The following is a 14,318-nucleotide window of genomic DNA, read 5'->3' on the forward strand; positions in this document are numbered from 1 at the left end:
GTTTTGCTGTGAAGTGATTGGGCTCACTGCATAATTCTTCTCATATATCGTTCAGAATTATCTGTAGCATCTTAGTATGAAAAGTAAACCTCTACAACTTAATCTTAAAAGGAGGATAGAAAAGGGAAGTGGGGAGAAAAAGATGATTGCGAGGGGGTGAGGGAAGGAAATGGGGACAAAAATATGAGAAGGGGTATCAATGTGTGAGAAGTAATGCACCTACTATCTGGTGAATATAACTGTAACCCCCCTATATGTTACAACAAAAAAGAAAGAATAAGTTCCAGGCGCTTTTTATTGTTTCGCTAACTGTACACACATAACCAGGTGGAGAAGTCCCTAAGGAATTTAATGATCACATCTCACTGTTATTTGCTCTTTAGTCCTTCATCTTCTTAGCACTTTTCTTTTAATAATATTAATCATTCATTCTGATGACAATGCAATCCAAATGTGTATAAATAAACAGCATAATTGATCCTCCTTTTATGTTCCTTTAAATAGGAAAGAGTGTTAAATGTCTCTTTGTGGCCTATTTGGGCACAGTTGAACCACCTACAATTGTGAAAACAGATTATATATCTCTATCTATCTATCTATCTATCTATCTATCTATCTATCTATCTATCTCGATCTGAAATCCTTCCTGAACCGCAGCTCATTTGGTTAAAGCAATCCTGGCAAAGAAAATCTATTGATATTGTTGATAGTTTCCCAAAGGCGAGGATGACAACAGGATTGAAGGCAGCTGGAAGGGGTCTCAGCACACCAAGGACCAGTGGGAAATTGAGCAGAGGCAAATCTTGTCAACAAGAGGCCAACTCCTTCAATTAAGGTTAAGAGAATGCCTCCCATTGCTGCTGACCCAGCCAGTCCATTTCTGGCTCCTGTTAAGGCATCCATAGGTATGAACTTCCAGGGATCTTTTCCTCTGACTTAACCATACTACAGTCAATCATGGAGAATAGATAGATCACCCCAAATGGCAAAGCAACCTCCCACGTGGAAGGACCCTGGTTTTAAATAGCTGTCAAACTCACCTCTAGTCTGTGATTCACTCCCATGTGAGAATTTCAAAACCCTTTGATGGCTTGGAAGATGCTGCCATCTGTGGAAGCGCTGTGATGGACCCACCAGAGTCATCCATAGTTCTCCAAGGACAAGGCTCTAGGGCATACTTCTCTATCTTGACTCCAGCCACATGGCCACAGAATTGCCGTCGCTACTTGTTTGGGGGGAGGGGGAGCTGGGGGTTGGTTATAGGGCTTGAACTTGGCCTGGGTGCTGGCCCTGAGTTCTTCAGCTCAAGGCTAGTGCTCTAACACTTTGAGTTACAGAGTCACTTCTGGTTTTCTGGCAGTTAATTGGAGATAATGGAGTCTCATAGACTTTTGTGCCTGAGATAGCTTTGAACCTCAGATCTTAGCCTCCTGAGTAGCTAGGATTACAGGCTGTAAGTCACTGGCTCAGGCTCCCTCCCTCCCTCCCTCCCTCCCTCCCTCCCTCCCTCCCTCCCTCCCTCCCTTCCTCCCTCCCTCCCTCCCTCCCTCCCTCCCTCCCTCCCTCCCTCCCTCCCTTCCTTCCTTCCTTCCTTCCTTCCTTCCTTCCTTCCTTCCTTCCTTCCTTCCTTCCTTCCTTCCTTTATTTCTTAGATAGTGTCTGGTTTCCAACCATCCCCAAATGAACAAGATAACTTGTAAGGAGCATAACCAATCACAAACCACAGTGTTTTCCAAGCTCTGTTAGTTGCCACTTCATGGGATGTATAAATTTTGTAAGGATTTCTAAATATTATGTTTTTATTTCGATATCAATCCAAAAACTAATATGAAACAGTATTCTGGATCATCTAAATTGCTACCTTGTTATGTGATTCCTGAAAAAAATGTGTTTTTGGTATCTTTATAATTGTATTATTCTCCTGTCAGTTGATTTAACAGCTTTAGAGCTTTAGTGTGTGTATTGGTTGACAGCTGCCTGCCCTCTTATTGGCTTACCACACAGCTAATATGACACAATTCTTTCACATTTATTACTACACTCATGTTGATTTTATTATGAGACAAATCTGTTAATTACCACTAAAAGATCTATTATTAAATCACTGGTGTTTTTATTTTTCGCAATTAGATTTCGAAATGACAAAGTATGACAGGATAATGTTGCAGTCTAATGATAAAATAACAAAGCAGATAAAAATATATACACAATACATGCATATGAAAAAACAGGCCAAATGAAACTATAATCTGAAATACAGACAAAACTCTGTATGGATAAATGTTTTGATATTCAAAGTAACGAAAACTAGTGGGTGAGTATAGTTATCACATAGGACATGAGAGAAAACTTAGTAAATAACTATCATTATCAATGTGATCACTAAGTGAAGATCTTTAATGGATAATCAAAATGTTAGCCTGGCTGGGTAAAGTGTTCTACAAAAACAAAAGATAATTGTAAAATTTCTTGAAATGATTTCTGGCTTTTTCTTTTCCTAGTTAGAAGGGCCAGCAGCTCTGGGTCTGTGGCGCCTGTGGAATGACTACAGCAGAACAGGAAATATTGCTTCCACAAGAGCTTTTTCTCTCATGGCCATTTTCTACTTAGATTTTATAAAAGTTGGTATTTGTATTTCCTGATCTGAAGTGATAGTGAATAGTACTATGATTGTATACTAATAAGGCTCTGGGAAACGGGAGACTTACACCTTTGTGCAGATTTTAAGATAAATATTGGTGAGCAAGAGCTTCTGCTTGATGAAGCTTCTCTCCAGCACAGCATTCTACACTGTTCTTTCCAGAATCATGATATGGTATGTAGTTTGAAATAGAAATTAACCTTTAGCAACTCAGTTCTAAATTCATCCATTGCACTCATGGCCTGCAGGCTTGGCTTGTTGGAAGAACCCTTAGCATCCTCCCTCCCTTTCCTAGCCCTCCCTCAAACACTGGCCCTAAGCCAGCCTCATATCCAGCATCTCTCTGTTATCATCTGCTATTCTTCTTATCTCATTAATATTTAATTATCATTGCCATTATTCATTGGAAATGGTGACTCTTACCACCAGCCATGCAAGGGTGATCTCAGAGGAGATTTCTGAGGAGATAGTTTGAAAGCATGGTATTTGCAGAGGATGATTAATTTCGATTTCTATTGTGTGGTTCCTTCTCCATTCCTCCTGCATAACTGTAACAAAACAAAAGGTGGAAATATTGGACCTTTGATTGGCATAGGGAAGTGCCCCAGACGGCTTCAGTATGGAGATTTGCTCATCCTCAGGACGTACTCCACTATATACCAAACCAGCAAAATGGAACCAGGGACAATTCAGAGAGTGGCTTGTATAAGGCTCGAACTCATTGTTTGACATATTCTTCTCCTCTAGCTTTGAACTGGCACACTTACCTTCTTGTTACAGTTTGTACAATTACATAGAATATAAAACTTTATAACCTGGCTTGAATAATTCGATTGGATTTTCTTTTTTCATGTATTTTTTATTGTAATTAATAGAAGGGCTACATTATATTCTCCAGATAGAAGGTCCATTACTTCACAAATATTGCTCCCTTTCTCATGTTTTTGTTCCAATTTCCCTCCCTTAACTCCCTCCTCTCATCTTTTTTTCTCCCTTCCCGATCCTATTTCAAACAAACAAATAAACATATATACAATATATCAGATAACAAGGTAGGATACTGTACCAATATGAGATAAACAAGGGACAGCAAAAGAGATGAGAAATAATGTAGTACATTAAGAACAACAATCACACATTATATAGCTCTTGTTTCTATATTTTGGAGGTCCTTTCATTTAGCCTCATCCTATATGGCCTTATGTATCTAGGTTTTGCCCTATTGTAAACCTCTGCTAGGAGAGTCCAAGGTTTATACTAATTATGACAAATGAGGGAAATCATTGAGTCTATGTTCCTTTGAGTCTGGTTTACTTCACTTAATATGATTTTTTCTAAGTCTTCCATTTCCTTACAAATGGTGCGATGTCATTCTTTTTGATGGATGCATTGTGTGGAAATATCACATCTTCTTGAGGGACATCTGGGTTGGTTCCATATTTTTGCTATGGTAAATAGTGCTGCAATGAACATCGTCGTGCTAGTGGATTTAGTATGTCCTTGTTTCTGGATGGTTGGGTAAATGCCAAGTAGTGGAATTGCTGGGTCATAGGGGAGTTCTATGTTTAGTCTTTTGAGGAACTGCCATACTGCTTTCCATAGTGGTTGAACGAGTTTGCACTCCCACCAACAGTGTCCCTCCCGGCCACATCCCCTCCAGCATTCTGTTTTTACTTTTAGAGCATCTCACGATACCAATGAGCACAAAGTACAGAAAGCTCCCATGCACACACACACACACACACACACACACACACACACACACACACATCTACTTCTACACACATATATCCTCCCTCCCATCACCACCCCACAGGTCAGTAATGTCCTTCTTTCAATTTATAACCTATAGTGACACATGATGACTATAAGACCACAGCACACACTGGGGAGCATTGTTAATGTTCATGCTGACAAATGCATAGGGTTACATGTACATCAACCATGACAAATTCACACAGCACAGTTTTACTGTTCTAACTATCCTCTGTGCTTTCTCATTCGATCTTCCATGTTCCACTTTTTCTTTTTCTGCCTTCATAGGTAATGATCTCTTTTGATCTTATAAACAGTCCTTCAACAGAGGAATGAAACAGAAAAAAATATATAAGGAAACTCCAAGAAAGCTAAGTATTTTTTTTTCCAGACCTGGGCTTGAAATCAGGGGCTGGGCACTGTCGTTGGGCTTTCTCAAAGCTAGATCTCTACCACTTGAGCCACAGCACCACTTCTGGCATTTTTTTGTGTATGTGGTACTGCGGAATTGAACCCATGGCTTTGTGTGCATTAGGCAAGCACTCTACCACTAAGCCGCCCTACCAGCCTAAATAATTTTAATACTTTAAAATGTTATATTTAAACATGTCTATGCAGCCTACTTTGTTTACAAATATTCTTTTTCAAACTTTTCAATCCCATTTTTGACTAATGTATAAAATCTCCTTTAAAACATGTTTGGTGTTCCAATGTTCTTAATCTATCTGTAGTTGAAATTTTAAAGTATTCTCCATAATTGCATCATATATACTCAGTGTTGTTTGTCTAGTGACTTTCAGTTAGTGAATTATGTTCTTCAGTCTTGATTTTTATTTTATTGACCATTCAGGTGCCAAATATATTTCTAGAAGTATAGCTGGTAGATAATTGGCTATGAACATTCTCAATGCTATGAATAGGAAATTAGTTTTTAAATAGGAAATTAGTTTTATTTACTAAAGAATGCTGTACCTAGCTTTCAGATATTTGTTTTGATTCATCTGCACCAGTGTTGTATATCCTCTGGGTGAGGACTTTTTCCTTCTCCTTTCCTTGACTGACCCAAGTCTTCATGGCAAAGCATCTTTTTCTTACAGGACCCTCAAGGAGTGATTTTTAAAAATTTCTTGTAATGTTAATTCCTCAAGCTCAGAATGTAGGATTATGCCTTCCTTGCTCTCTACTGCTTTTCTTGATACAGTCCTCCTTCTTAGCTGCAGGTTGTTAGTTTGAGGATTTCTACCAAAATCTAAGGTAAAGAGGCACACCTGTGTGTGACTTGAACATATTCTGGTATATTTTAAATGATCTCTAGATTACTTATAACACCTAATGTAATATAAATTCCACAGTTACTTTTTGTGTTAAGTAATAATTCACATGCCAGTACAGGTACCATTTATTTCCAGATATTCTTGATCTGTCATTAATTCTGTAGATGTGGAACCTGCACAAACTGACTGTGGAACTAGCTTGTAAAGGGGGACTGATGATATTACTCTAACTGTATAATAAAAAAATGATACCTTTTCCTTATTGTTTAAATAATTGAACTACTATAGCATTTTCAGATAGAGTTATTTGTATAACATTTTTTTTTGCCAGTCCTGGGCTTAAGCTCAGGGCCTGAGCACTGTCCTTGGACTTTCTCAAGGCTAGAGCTCTACCACTTGAGCCTCAGCACCACTTCCAGCTTTTTTGTATGTATGTGGTACCAAGGAATCGAACCCAGGTCTTTGTGCATGCTAGGCAAGCACTTTAACCACTAGGCCAAACTCCAGGCCCTGTTTAACATTTTTATAACAATTTTAAAACCATATTTTATGGCAGTACTACTACTTAATTTTAGTCTTGAAACTATGGTACTTATTTTACTGAAATTTATTTAAACCAGAATTGTCTAGAAATTAATATCTATGAAGCCCATAAAATACTTTCAATATACAAATTATACTTTAGTGCACATTTTCCAAATATATATGTATTACATTTTTTGAAGGTTTTTAAAAAAAATTCTGGGAAGTTGATGGTACACATGGTGTAACATGCTGAATACAGCTTAAATCTCCTATAAAACAGGAAAGATCACATAAACTATATCTGCAAAAACACTTCATAACAACATTCCTGAATTGATAGAGGGTCACAAATTCTTTAGTCTACTGTGCTATTGCATACTCTGCCTTGGAGTATAGAATCAGCCCTGATCCCAGTGGCAAGTGACCAGTGGAAAGACAGGCAGAATATTCTGAGAGCAGCAGCGGAAAGGGAAAGGAGAGAGGCTTCAATAAGAACAGGAAAAGGGCTTGGTCTTGGAGCAGAGTTGAAATCCTCAGGTTCAAATCTAACTTAAATGGGACAGGTCTAAGAGGATCTAAAGTCAAAGATGCCAAGTGCTAGACAAGAGACAAAGGAAGAACACCCAGCAAAGCAATGGCAGAGTGTTTATCTAGAAAGAGACAGAAGAGGGGGCTCTAGACACACTAAAGACTAAAGAAAAGATAGGCTGTCCCATCCTTTCATTGGTAAGAATAATAATGTTTAATTTAAGCCCTAGCAATAGAAAAGGAATGTAGTAGATTCACCATAAAGTTACCAGGAAAAGAAATAATCTAGAAAACTAAATATCCCTACAACAAACAGGATATGTTAGTAAGATGGATCCACTGAAAAGAAGACCCAATCTGTGCAAAAGATTGACTTTAAAAAATCTTTTTGGGGGAAATAAAGTTTGTGAAAGATAGGTGATAGAATTTAGGAAACACTTGGAAAAATGATTTAAAAAGTCATTCCCCAAATAAAGATAAAAGCAGAATGAAACTGAAAACAAGCACAAACTTGAATGCATTAAAAGAAATCTTTAAGAAATGCACTGAGAAAAATGTTTCAAGAATTTAATTTAAAAGATAAAAGATATTAAAAGGAAGTGGCATGGAAAGAAAGGGAAATAATATGTACAACAGAAAGCACTGAAGAAAAACAGAGACATAAAAGCATAGAGAAGAAAATACACTAAAAACAATAACTCTAGAGAAGTTTCCTAAAAAAATGATTAGAAAGTACATATGAAAAGATGATGCTAAAAAGGCAATAATACAAATCCAGAATGGACAACATTAAGCACACAATTTATTAACATTGATTTTTACCTCATATTTCAAATGACGTGTTTAACAAACAAATATTCAAGAAGGGAATCTCTATAAACAATCACTGGCACTTAGATTTTAGAACATAATTAAAATTATGCTGAAGGTTTGTATGTGATAGCACTTTCTTTCTTTAAAAAAATTTTATTGTCAGGGTAATGTATAAGGGGGGTTACAGTTACATTTGCCAGTTAGTAGGTGCATTACTTTGCACGCATGGATAACCCTTCTCATGTTTTTGTCCCCATTTCCCTCCTCCACCCCCTCCCAATCATCTTGTTTCCCCCCTTCTCTTCCCTATTTCAAATAAACAAATAAATTTATATACAATATGCCAGCTGAAATCCTGGTCTAGTCCATGCCACCAAAACCAGATCCTGGTAAGCCGTCATGTTCCTAAACACAAGTCAATGGCCATTTGTCTTCTCAGAAACACCAGCGTTGATAGTTCTGCTCTTAGATCATTCTTTTCCTAGGTTATCATGACCAAGTTCTCTTGCCTTTGAAAATACCTTTCTCCCCTCACTATCATGGATTGTGTCAAAGCGCTATATTGCTTTTTAATCACTCATTTTCACTCCCCAGATAATTTATTTTCCTATCAGAATTCTTAGCAACTACACTCAGATGACTCACCAAATTATATATTGCAACTTAAGCTTCTTTTTGAAATCAGGTGCCATAATTTTAGTTGTTTATCTACCATTACCTGTGTGCCTTCATCTTGCTCCTCATTGAACATATAGAAGGCCAAACTTGAAATATCACTTTCCTTATTGTGACTGTTTCTAATTAAAAACTCCTAATGCACATTGCAATTTGAGAAATTAAAAACCATGTTGTACATCCTAGTAACTACCCATTTTCAAATACACCAAAATCATACATTTTAAAGTATTCTAGAATTGAGTAGTATTCAATTTTAGGAACTGTAGATTAATTCAAAAATTAACTCAGAGTATTGGGCTAGAATAATTTTTTTTTGTCATTCATGGGGCTTGAACTCTGGGCCTGGGTGTTGTCCCTGAGCTCTTCAGTTCAAGGCAACCATCCTACCCCTTGAGTCACAGCACCACTTCTGGTTTTCTAGTGGTTAAATGGAGATATGAGTCTCATGAACTTTAGTGTTTGGGTTGGTGTTGAACTTCGATTCTCAGATCTCAGTACCTGAATACCTAGGATTATAGGTGTGAGCCACTGTGCCTGGCTAAACATGCTGTGTGTGTGTGTGTGTGTGTGTGTGTGTGTGTGTGTGTGTGTGTGTGTGTGTGTGTGTGTGTGTTTTGCCAGTACTGCTTGAACTCAGGGCCTGGGCACTGTCATTGGGCTTTTTCTAAGCTAGAGGTCTACCACTTGGGTCACAGCAGCCCTTTAGGCTTTTTCTATGCATATGGTACTGAGGAATTGAACCCAGATCTTTGTGCATGCTAGGCAAGCAGTCTACCACTAGGCCAAACTCCTGGCCTTAGAATAATTTTTAGAAAAGGCTCCTCACCTAGGAAACTATTCACCTGTCAAGTGAAAGTGACAGAGAAACAAATGCTGAAGTGTTTATCATAAGTGTAATATAATTCTAGCATCAGCAAACTAAATGAGGCACACAGGGATGAAGCATTGTGACAAGAATTATTTCCTCACCTAACCCCCAGTGGGACAGAAGAAATGGATTTAGATATACATTATTCTGAACAGACAAGAAAGAAAGACCGATGAAAGGAGAAAAGAAACAGGAAGGGGTAATTAACCCAAATACCACTGGTGCTTCAACATTCTCATATTTAGATTCTTACATAGCACTTCAATTTGCATTTGTTTATGTACTTCATAAGTGAGTGTGCTTCAAGTCTGTGCTGTGCCTACCCAACTAGCTTGCAAATGTGGATACCTCACAGGAGCATATGAGGGAAATGGTAGAGGGAGAGGGGAGGCAGCAAGAGAAAACTAAACAAATGAAAAGTGGAAAAGACGTGCTATTGGATGGGGAATTGCTAGGGCTCTAGATAGCAACTGACTCTTCAGAGTAAAATACCTTTTCCTATTGCTTAGCACTCTAAAGGGTGTTTTTTTTTTCCTCTGCTTTGGGGAGAATATGTTTAGTGCTTTCTAGTTTGCTTGCTCCTACTGTGTTGAGTTACACAAAGACAGTACCAAAACAATTATTTAGCACTGGCCATTGTTTTTTCAGCTGATTCAATGGATCATGAGCAAAGTTACAATAAGAAGACTGGAAAATATCCTGCCATGAAAACTATAGCTACAGCGTAGACTCTCCAGGTATTGACTATTTTTAGAAGCAGCAAACTTCGCTTCCTCATGTGTATTTGCTTGCATTTCAAAAGTATATTTTCTTTGAAGGCAACATTACCCTTGTTTCTCTTTTCTATAGCTGTCTTCCATTTTCAAAAGCATGTACATTAGCAGGCCACAGGAGAGACAATGGTAATTTGGTAGATAGGGAAATGGCAAGCCAGCCTGTCATTTCTGGATGGACTAAGATGGCATCCATCTTAGCTATCGGAGAGGCAGAGCCCACACGCTCTCATGACTGAAGATCAATATGTACTTGCTAATGTATAACAGATATTCTACTGAGTTCCAAATTATGCCAATGTTAAAAAGAAATATTAATAAAAGCCACCATTTCTCAAACCATGTTAAGTGCCTAGTCCAGATGATCTCATTTAATCACCACAATTATGGCACCCAGGAAAGAACAACTATAATCATCTATATTTATTACATAATATAATGAAACCTGGAAATATGAACTGTCTCTAACTTGGCTATGAGGTTTTGTACTGTAAATGACATAGCCAGTTCCGGATACCTGAGTTACAAGTAGAGCTTGGAATGTTGCTCTGCATGGGTCATCTGTTTCTCTTTATTTCAAGCCCTTCCCACCCACTTCATCCCCAGTCAAAGTTTTGTGTTGCTTTATTCACCAGGAAACTGTGAGCAGCAAGGCACTGTGAGGTAGCTGGCATGTGATCCTACACATGGACTCACCACATCAGTGTAGGAGCTGCTAAAGCTTAGAAGAGGGAGTAATAAATCCTGTATTTGTCCCAGGCAGCTCCATGCTGTCTTTAGCATGGTTTTCCTGAGTTAATTTTTGCTGTTATTTTTTCATATTACCAGACCATTTTCTCTCCGTCTTCCTCCCCTCCCACCCCTGTAAGTTAAAAACATTCCATTTCCAGTGCACTTTCCATTTGCTGGCTTTCATTTTCATTCTTTTCCATTAGCGGAAATGAAAATCATTTAGTTTGGGGACCGGGTAATTTAGGACAGGTATTATTATGATTTTCCAAATGGAGTCAGAAAAATTTACATGACAGGCCCCGTCAAATTCATTTCTAGTCAGAAAGAGGGCAGAACACAAACCTAGGACCTGTACCTTGAACTGTAGGCCCTGAAGCAGATTTGGTGTCAATTAGACATATTCAGGAGTGTCGTTAGACCTTTCCGGGGTCTATGCTAACTATATCCAAGAATCCTTGCATAAATTCATCCGTCTTCCATCCTAGTGACTGGTACCACTATGCAACTGTGCATGATAGGAACCCAACATCACCTGCTGTTTTTTGTTTTTTCCTTCCTTCACTCACCTTGTTCTTACATGTTCACTTTATATCCCAGTCAAATCTTTTTTCCCCTTATCCATAAAATGTGTAATGGACGGAAATACCAATCTCCTTTCTTCTAATTTGTTTGCATTCTTCTCTTGTTCATCTTTATACCCCCTCGTTCTCAAGCGAGGATCATCACTTTATAACCCCAGTGCAATCAAGCTATATATGTCATGTCACTCTTCTGTTGGAAACACGTCCATCTCCTTCCACAGCTTTGAGATAAAATTATAGCTTTGAATATGGCTGGTGAGTTCTGACATGATCTGGTTCTCTCTATTCCATCGTCATCCATTAATTCCATGCTGGAATTCATGCTATTTTTCTCACTTCCTTAATTTCTGCAGAGCCCTTCACATATCAGTCACCTTTCTTGCATCATTCACAACCCTTGACCCTCCCAAATGATGTTAATATTCACGTTTTCTCCAGCATTCAGAGCAGGTAATCCTCTCTCTGGAAAAATTATGCTCCTATTATGCATCTTTCACAGAACTGTGGTAATTCTTATCGTGAACACATCACTATTTCCACTTTGTACATTTTTGTGGAATTATTTTATTACTTTCTACCACATTCTGTCCAACCCCTTGGCTCCTGGGAACAAGATTAGTGAGCAATGCATACTTATTAAATAAAGGAGAGTTGTATAAAAGCAAGTACTCTGTTGCTTAGGATTTCCATGTGTCTCAAGGAAAAGATTATAAATTTTAGTCAGAATGTTTTCTGGGCACAGGTAAAGCTGTCCTTGTACTTCCCATTGAGTAAGAAGCATAGATTCCTTAAGTACAGAGTTCACTTTGTGACATTCCCAGGGGTTTCCATGGAAGCCACCAGCGACTCACAAGGACTTCTCTGGGCAGAGTGGAAGCCATGTTGGGTGTAATAGAGGGCAATCAGGTCACCTTATCCATGTCCTTGGACCACTGTGTCTGCACCAAGAAGGCTTTTGTCTGTGTCTGGTAGCTCAGGTTGACATCAGAGCCAGGTATAGCATATACATCTTCTTTTGCACCAAATATTTCCTCCCATATTCCTTAAAAGGAAAGAGCTGTGGCATCAAATTGCATAATTCACATGCATAAGTCTTAATTACAACTCTTGAGCATGCCATGTCTGTTATCACAGCTACTTGTGAGATGGACAGCAGCAGGAATATAGTTCAAAATGTTAAAAAAGAGGACATCTCAGCAAATAAGCTGGGTGTAGCAGTGTTTGTATTTGTAATTTCAGTAATGTGAAAGGAACAGATGGAAAGATTGTGGCAAAATGGTGAATCCTTATATAAAAATAATGAAAAATGGAAAAAGAAAAGTATTTGGATTGGCTCTAAAGGTAGATCACCTGCCTAGCAAGTGGGGTCTCAGTTTGAACTTAAGTTCAAATCCTGATATCTCAAAAAGCTTAATAAAATAAAACAAACAAAAGCAAATAAGCAAGTCATTTCAGCTAAGTAAGGACGCAACAAAGGGAATTTCTTCCTGGTTGATAAGGGGCAGAAAGCAGCTTTTGTACACACACACACACACACACACACACACACACACACACACACACACACACACACACATACACACACACACACGTGTGCACTTGAGAGAGAGAGAAGAGAGAAAGGGAGAAGGAGCGGAACAGACAGGGAAAGAGGCAAGTAGAGAAAACTGACATTTGCATACTTCTCTGTTGGTTGGTCTAAAAACTATAATTTAGGTTCTATAACTACTTGTGAATAAAAATTAAGCCTATTTAAAAAATTAAAGTACCAGTAAACTTAGTGTGAAAGCTATTCTTACATTAAATATAGCTGGTCTTGTGGAGCTGCTATTATTGTGATAAGTCCCACTGAAGCTCACAGAGGGAAAAGATAAAACGATGACACGTCACCGAGAAGATACAAGGCCCTCAAAGGCACTTGAGGAATGGGAATCACTGCGCTGTCACAGATGCAAAAAGTTGGGGTAGATAGAGGTTAGTACTGCCGAGTACAGCTCCCTGTGGGCTGCTCTTTAACAAAATCCCTCTGATCCTATCTATGGCGTCACAGACTTGTGATGTTTCCTTCGATTTCAAAGTTCTTAAAATCTTTATAGCTATTATTAAAAAAACACAGTTGATTCTATGGCACTCGAGCTCACTATGATACCTTTATACTGTGGAATCCAGAGTGAATCTTTCGTCTTTATGTTTACACTCTGGTCTTCCTTGAACAAGGATTCCACACATCGCTCCCAAGGACATAACTACATATAACTAAGTAAAAAACTTATGCCCTACTCTCAGATATCCTTAGATTGGAAGGAGAAATGCTGATGATAGCTGAAAGAGGTGGATCATTGAGAGTGGAGTTCAACTGAGCAATGGCTATGGTTTTGTGATATTTTTCATTTTTCTGGAGTTGTTCTGAGTACCATCAGAGAGTATTTCATTTCTAACAAGAACAACAAACCCCTATCTTACTCCAGAAATCTTATGCATCAGGTGAGAGTATCTCAGAAGCAATGGCAAAAACCACACATTCCCTTCTTGTTTTTAGTGTTCATCAATATTTTTTCTTAATCTAGCATGTCTTTGATAGTTATCACATAAGTGCATAATTGAAAATCATAGCAACAATGTACCCTTTGGTGATCAATTTCAGTAACCGTTATGGGGCATTTTAAATAAGCAGAGGCTATTTCAAAGGAGTTATTCTGACAAAAGAAGTGGAAGTCTTACTCCTGACAAACTGTATCTGGATGACCAAGTGGACATAGTATGTCCATTTCTTCCCCATTGTTTCCTGAAGAGTCTAGGGCAGCATTTCTGTAATGATCATTGAAACCAATTGACATCTTCAACCAAACTCCAGGCACATTACTCATGTCAAACCCCTAAATGTACCATAGGTCCGATCTGTTTAGCATTTGGCAAGCACCCAGGAAATGAAACGTAGACAGGAAAGTGGTGTACTTCAGAGATAAGAATAGCTTAGCTTCAACCATGTTGAAATTGTTCTCTGAAATTCTGTGAATCACCTTTTGTCCATATATTTTTTATTGTAATTAATGGAAGGGTTACATTATATTCACCAGATAGAAGGTGCATTACTTCACATATATTGTGAATTACCCTTTTTTTTTTTTTGCCAGTCCTGGGCTTGAGCTC

General features: G+C 38.3%; 1 protein-coding gene and 1 pseudogene across 1 annotated transcript in view; both read right to left on the reverse strand.

Annotated features, from left to right (window-relative positions):
• Cd96 (CD96 molecule) overlaps nucleotides 1-13,947 on the reverse strand; it is a 36,392-nt gene extending 22,445 nt beyond the window's left edge. The window contains 5 exon segments of the mRNA XM_090330907.1: nucleotides 3,065-3,189; nucleotides 11,838-11,921; nucleotides 11,924-12,079; nucleotides 12,082-12,210; nucleotides 13,890-13,947. Of these exon segments, the coding sequence (XP_090187033.1) occupies nucleotides 3,065-3,189; nucleotides 11,838-11,921; nucleotides 11,924-12,079; nucleotides 12,082-12,210; nucleotides 13,890-13,947 (552 nt within the window).
• LOC150069363 (mitochondrial import inner membrane translocase subunit Tim17-A pseudogene) lies at nucleotides 692-2,045 on the reverse strand (annotated as a pseudogene).
• Nucleotides 13,948-14,318: the final 371 nt, after the last annotated feature.

The sequence above is a fragment of the Megascapheus bottae genome, chromosome 1, assembly GCF_031878675.1.
Source record: "Megascapheus bottae isolate mThoBot1 chromosome 1, mThoBot2.hap1, whole genome shotgun sequence".
In the NCBI taxonomy this organism is placed as follows: Eukaryota; Metazoa; Chordata; class Mammalia; order Rodentia; family Geomyidae; genus Megascapheus; species Megascapheus bottae.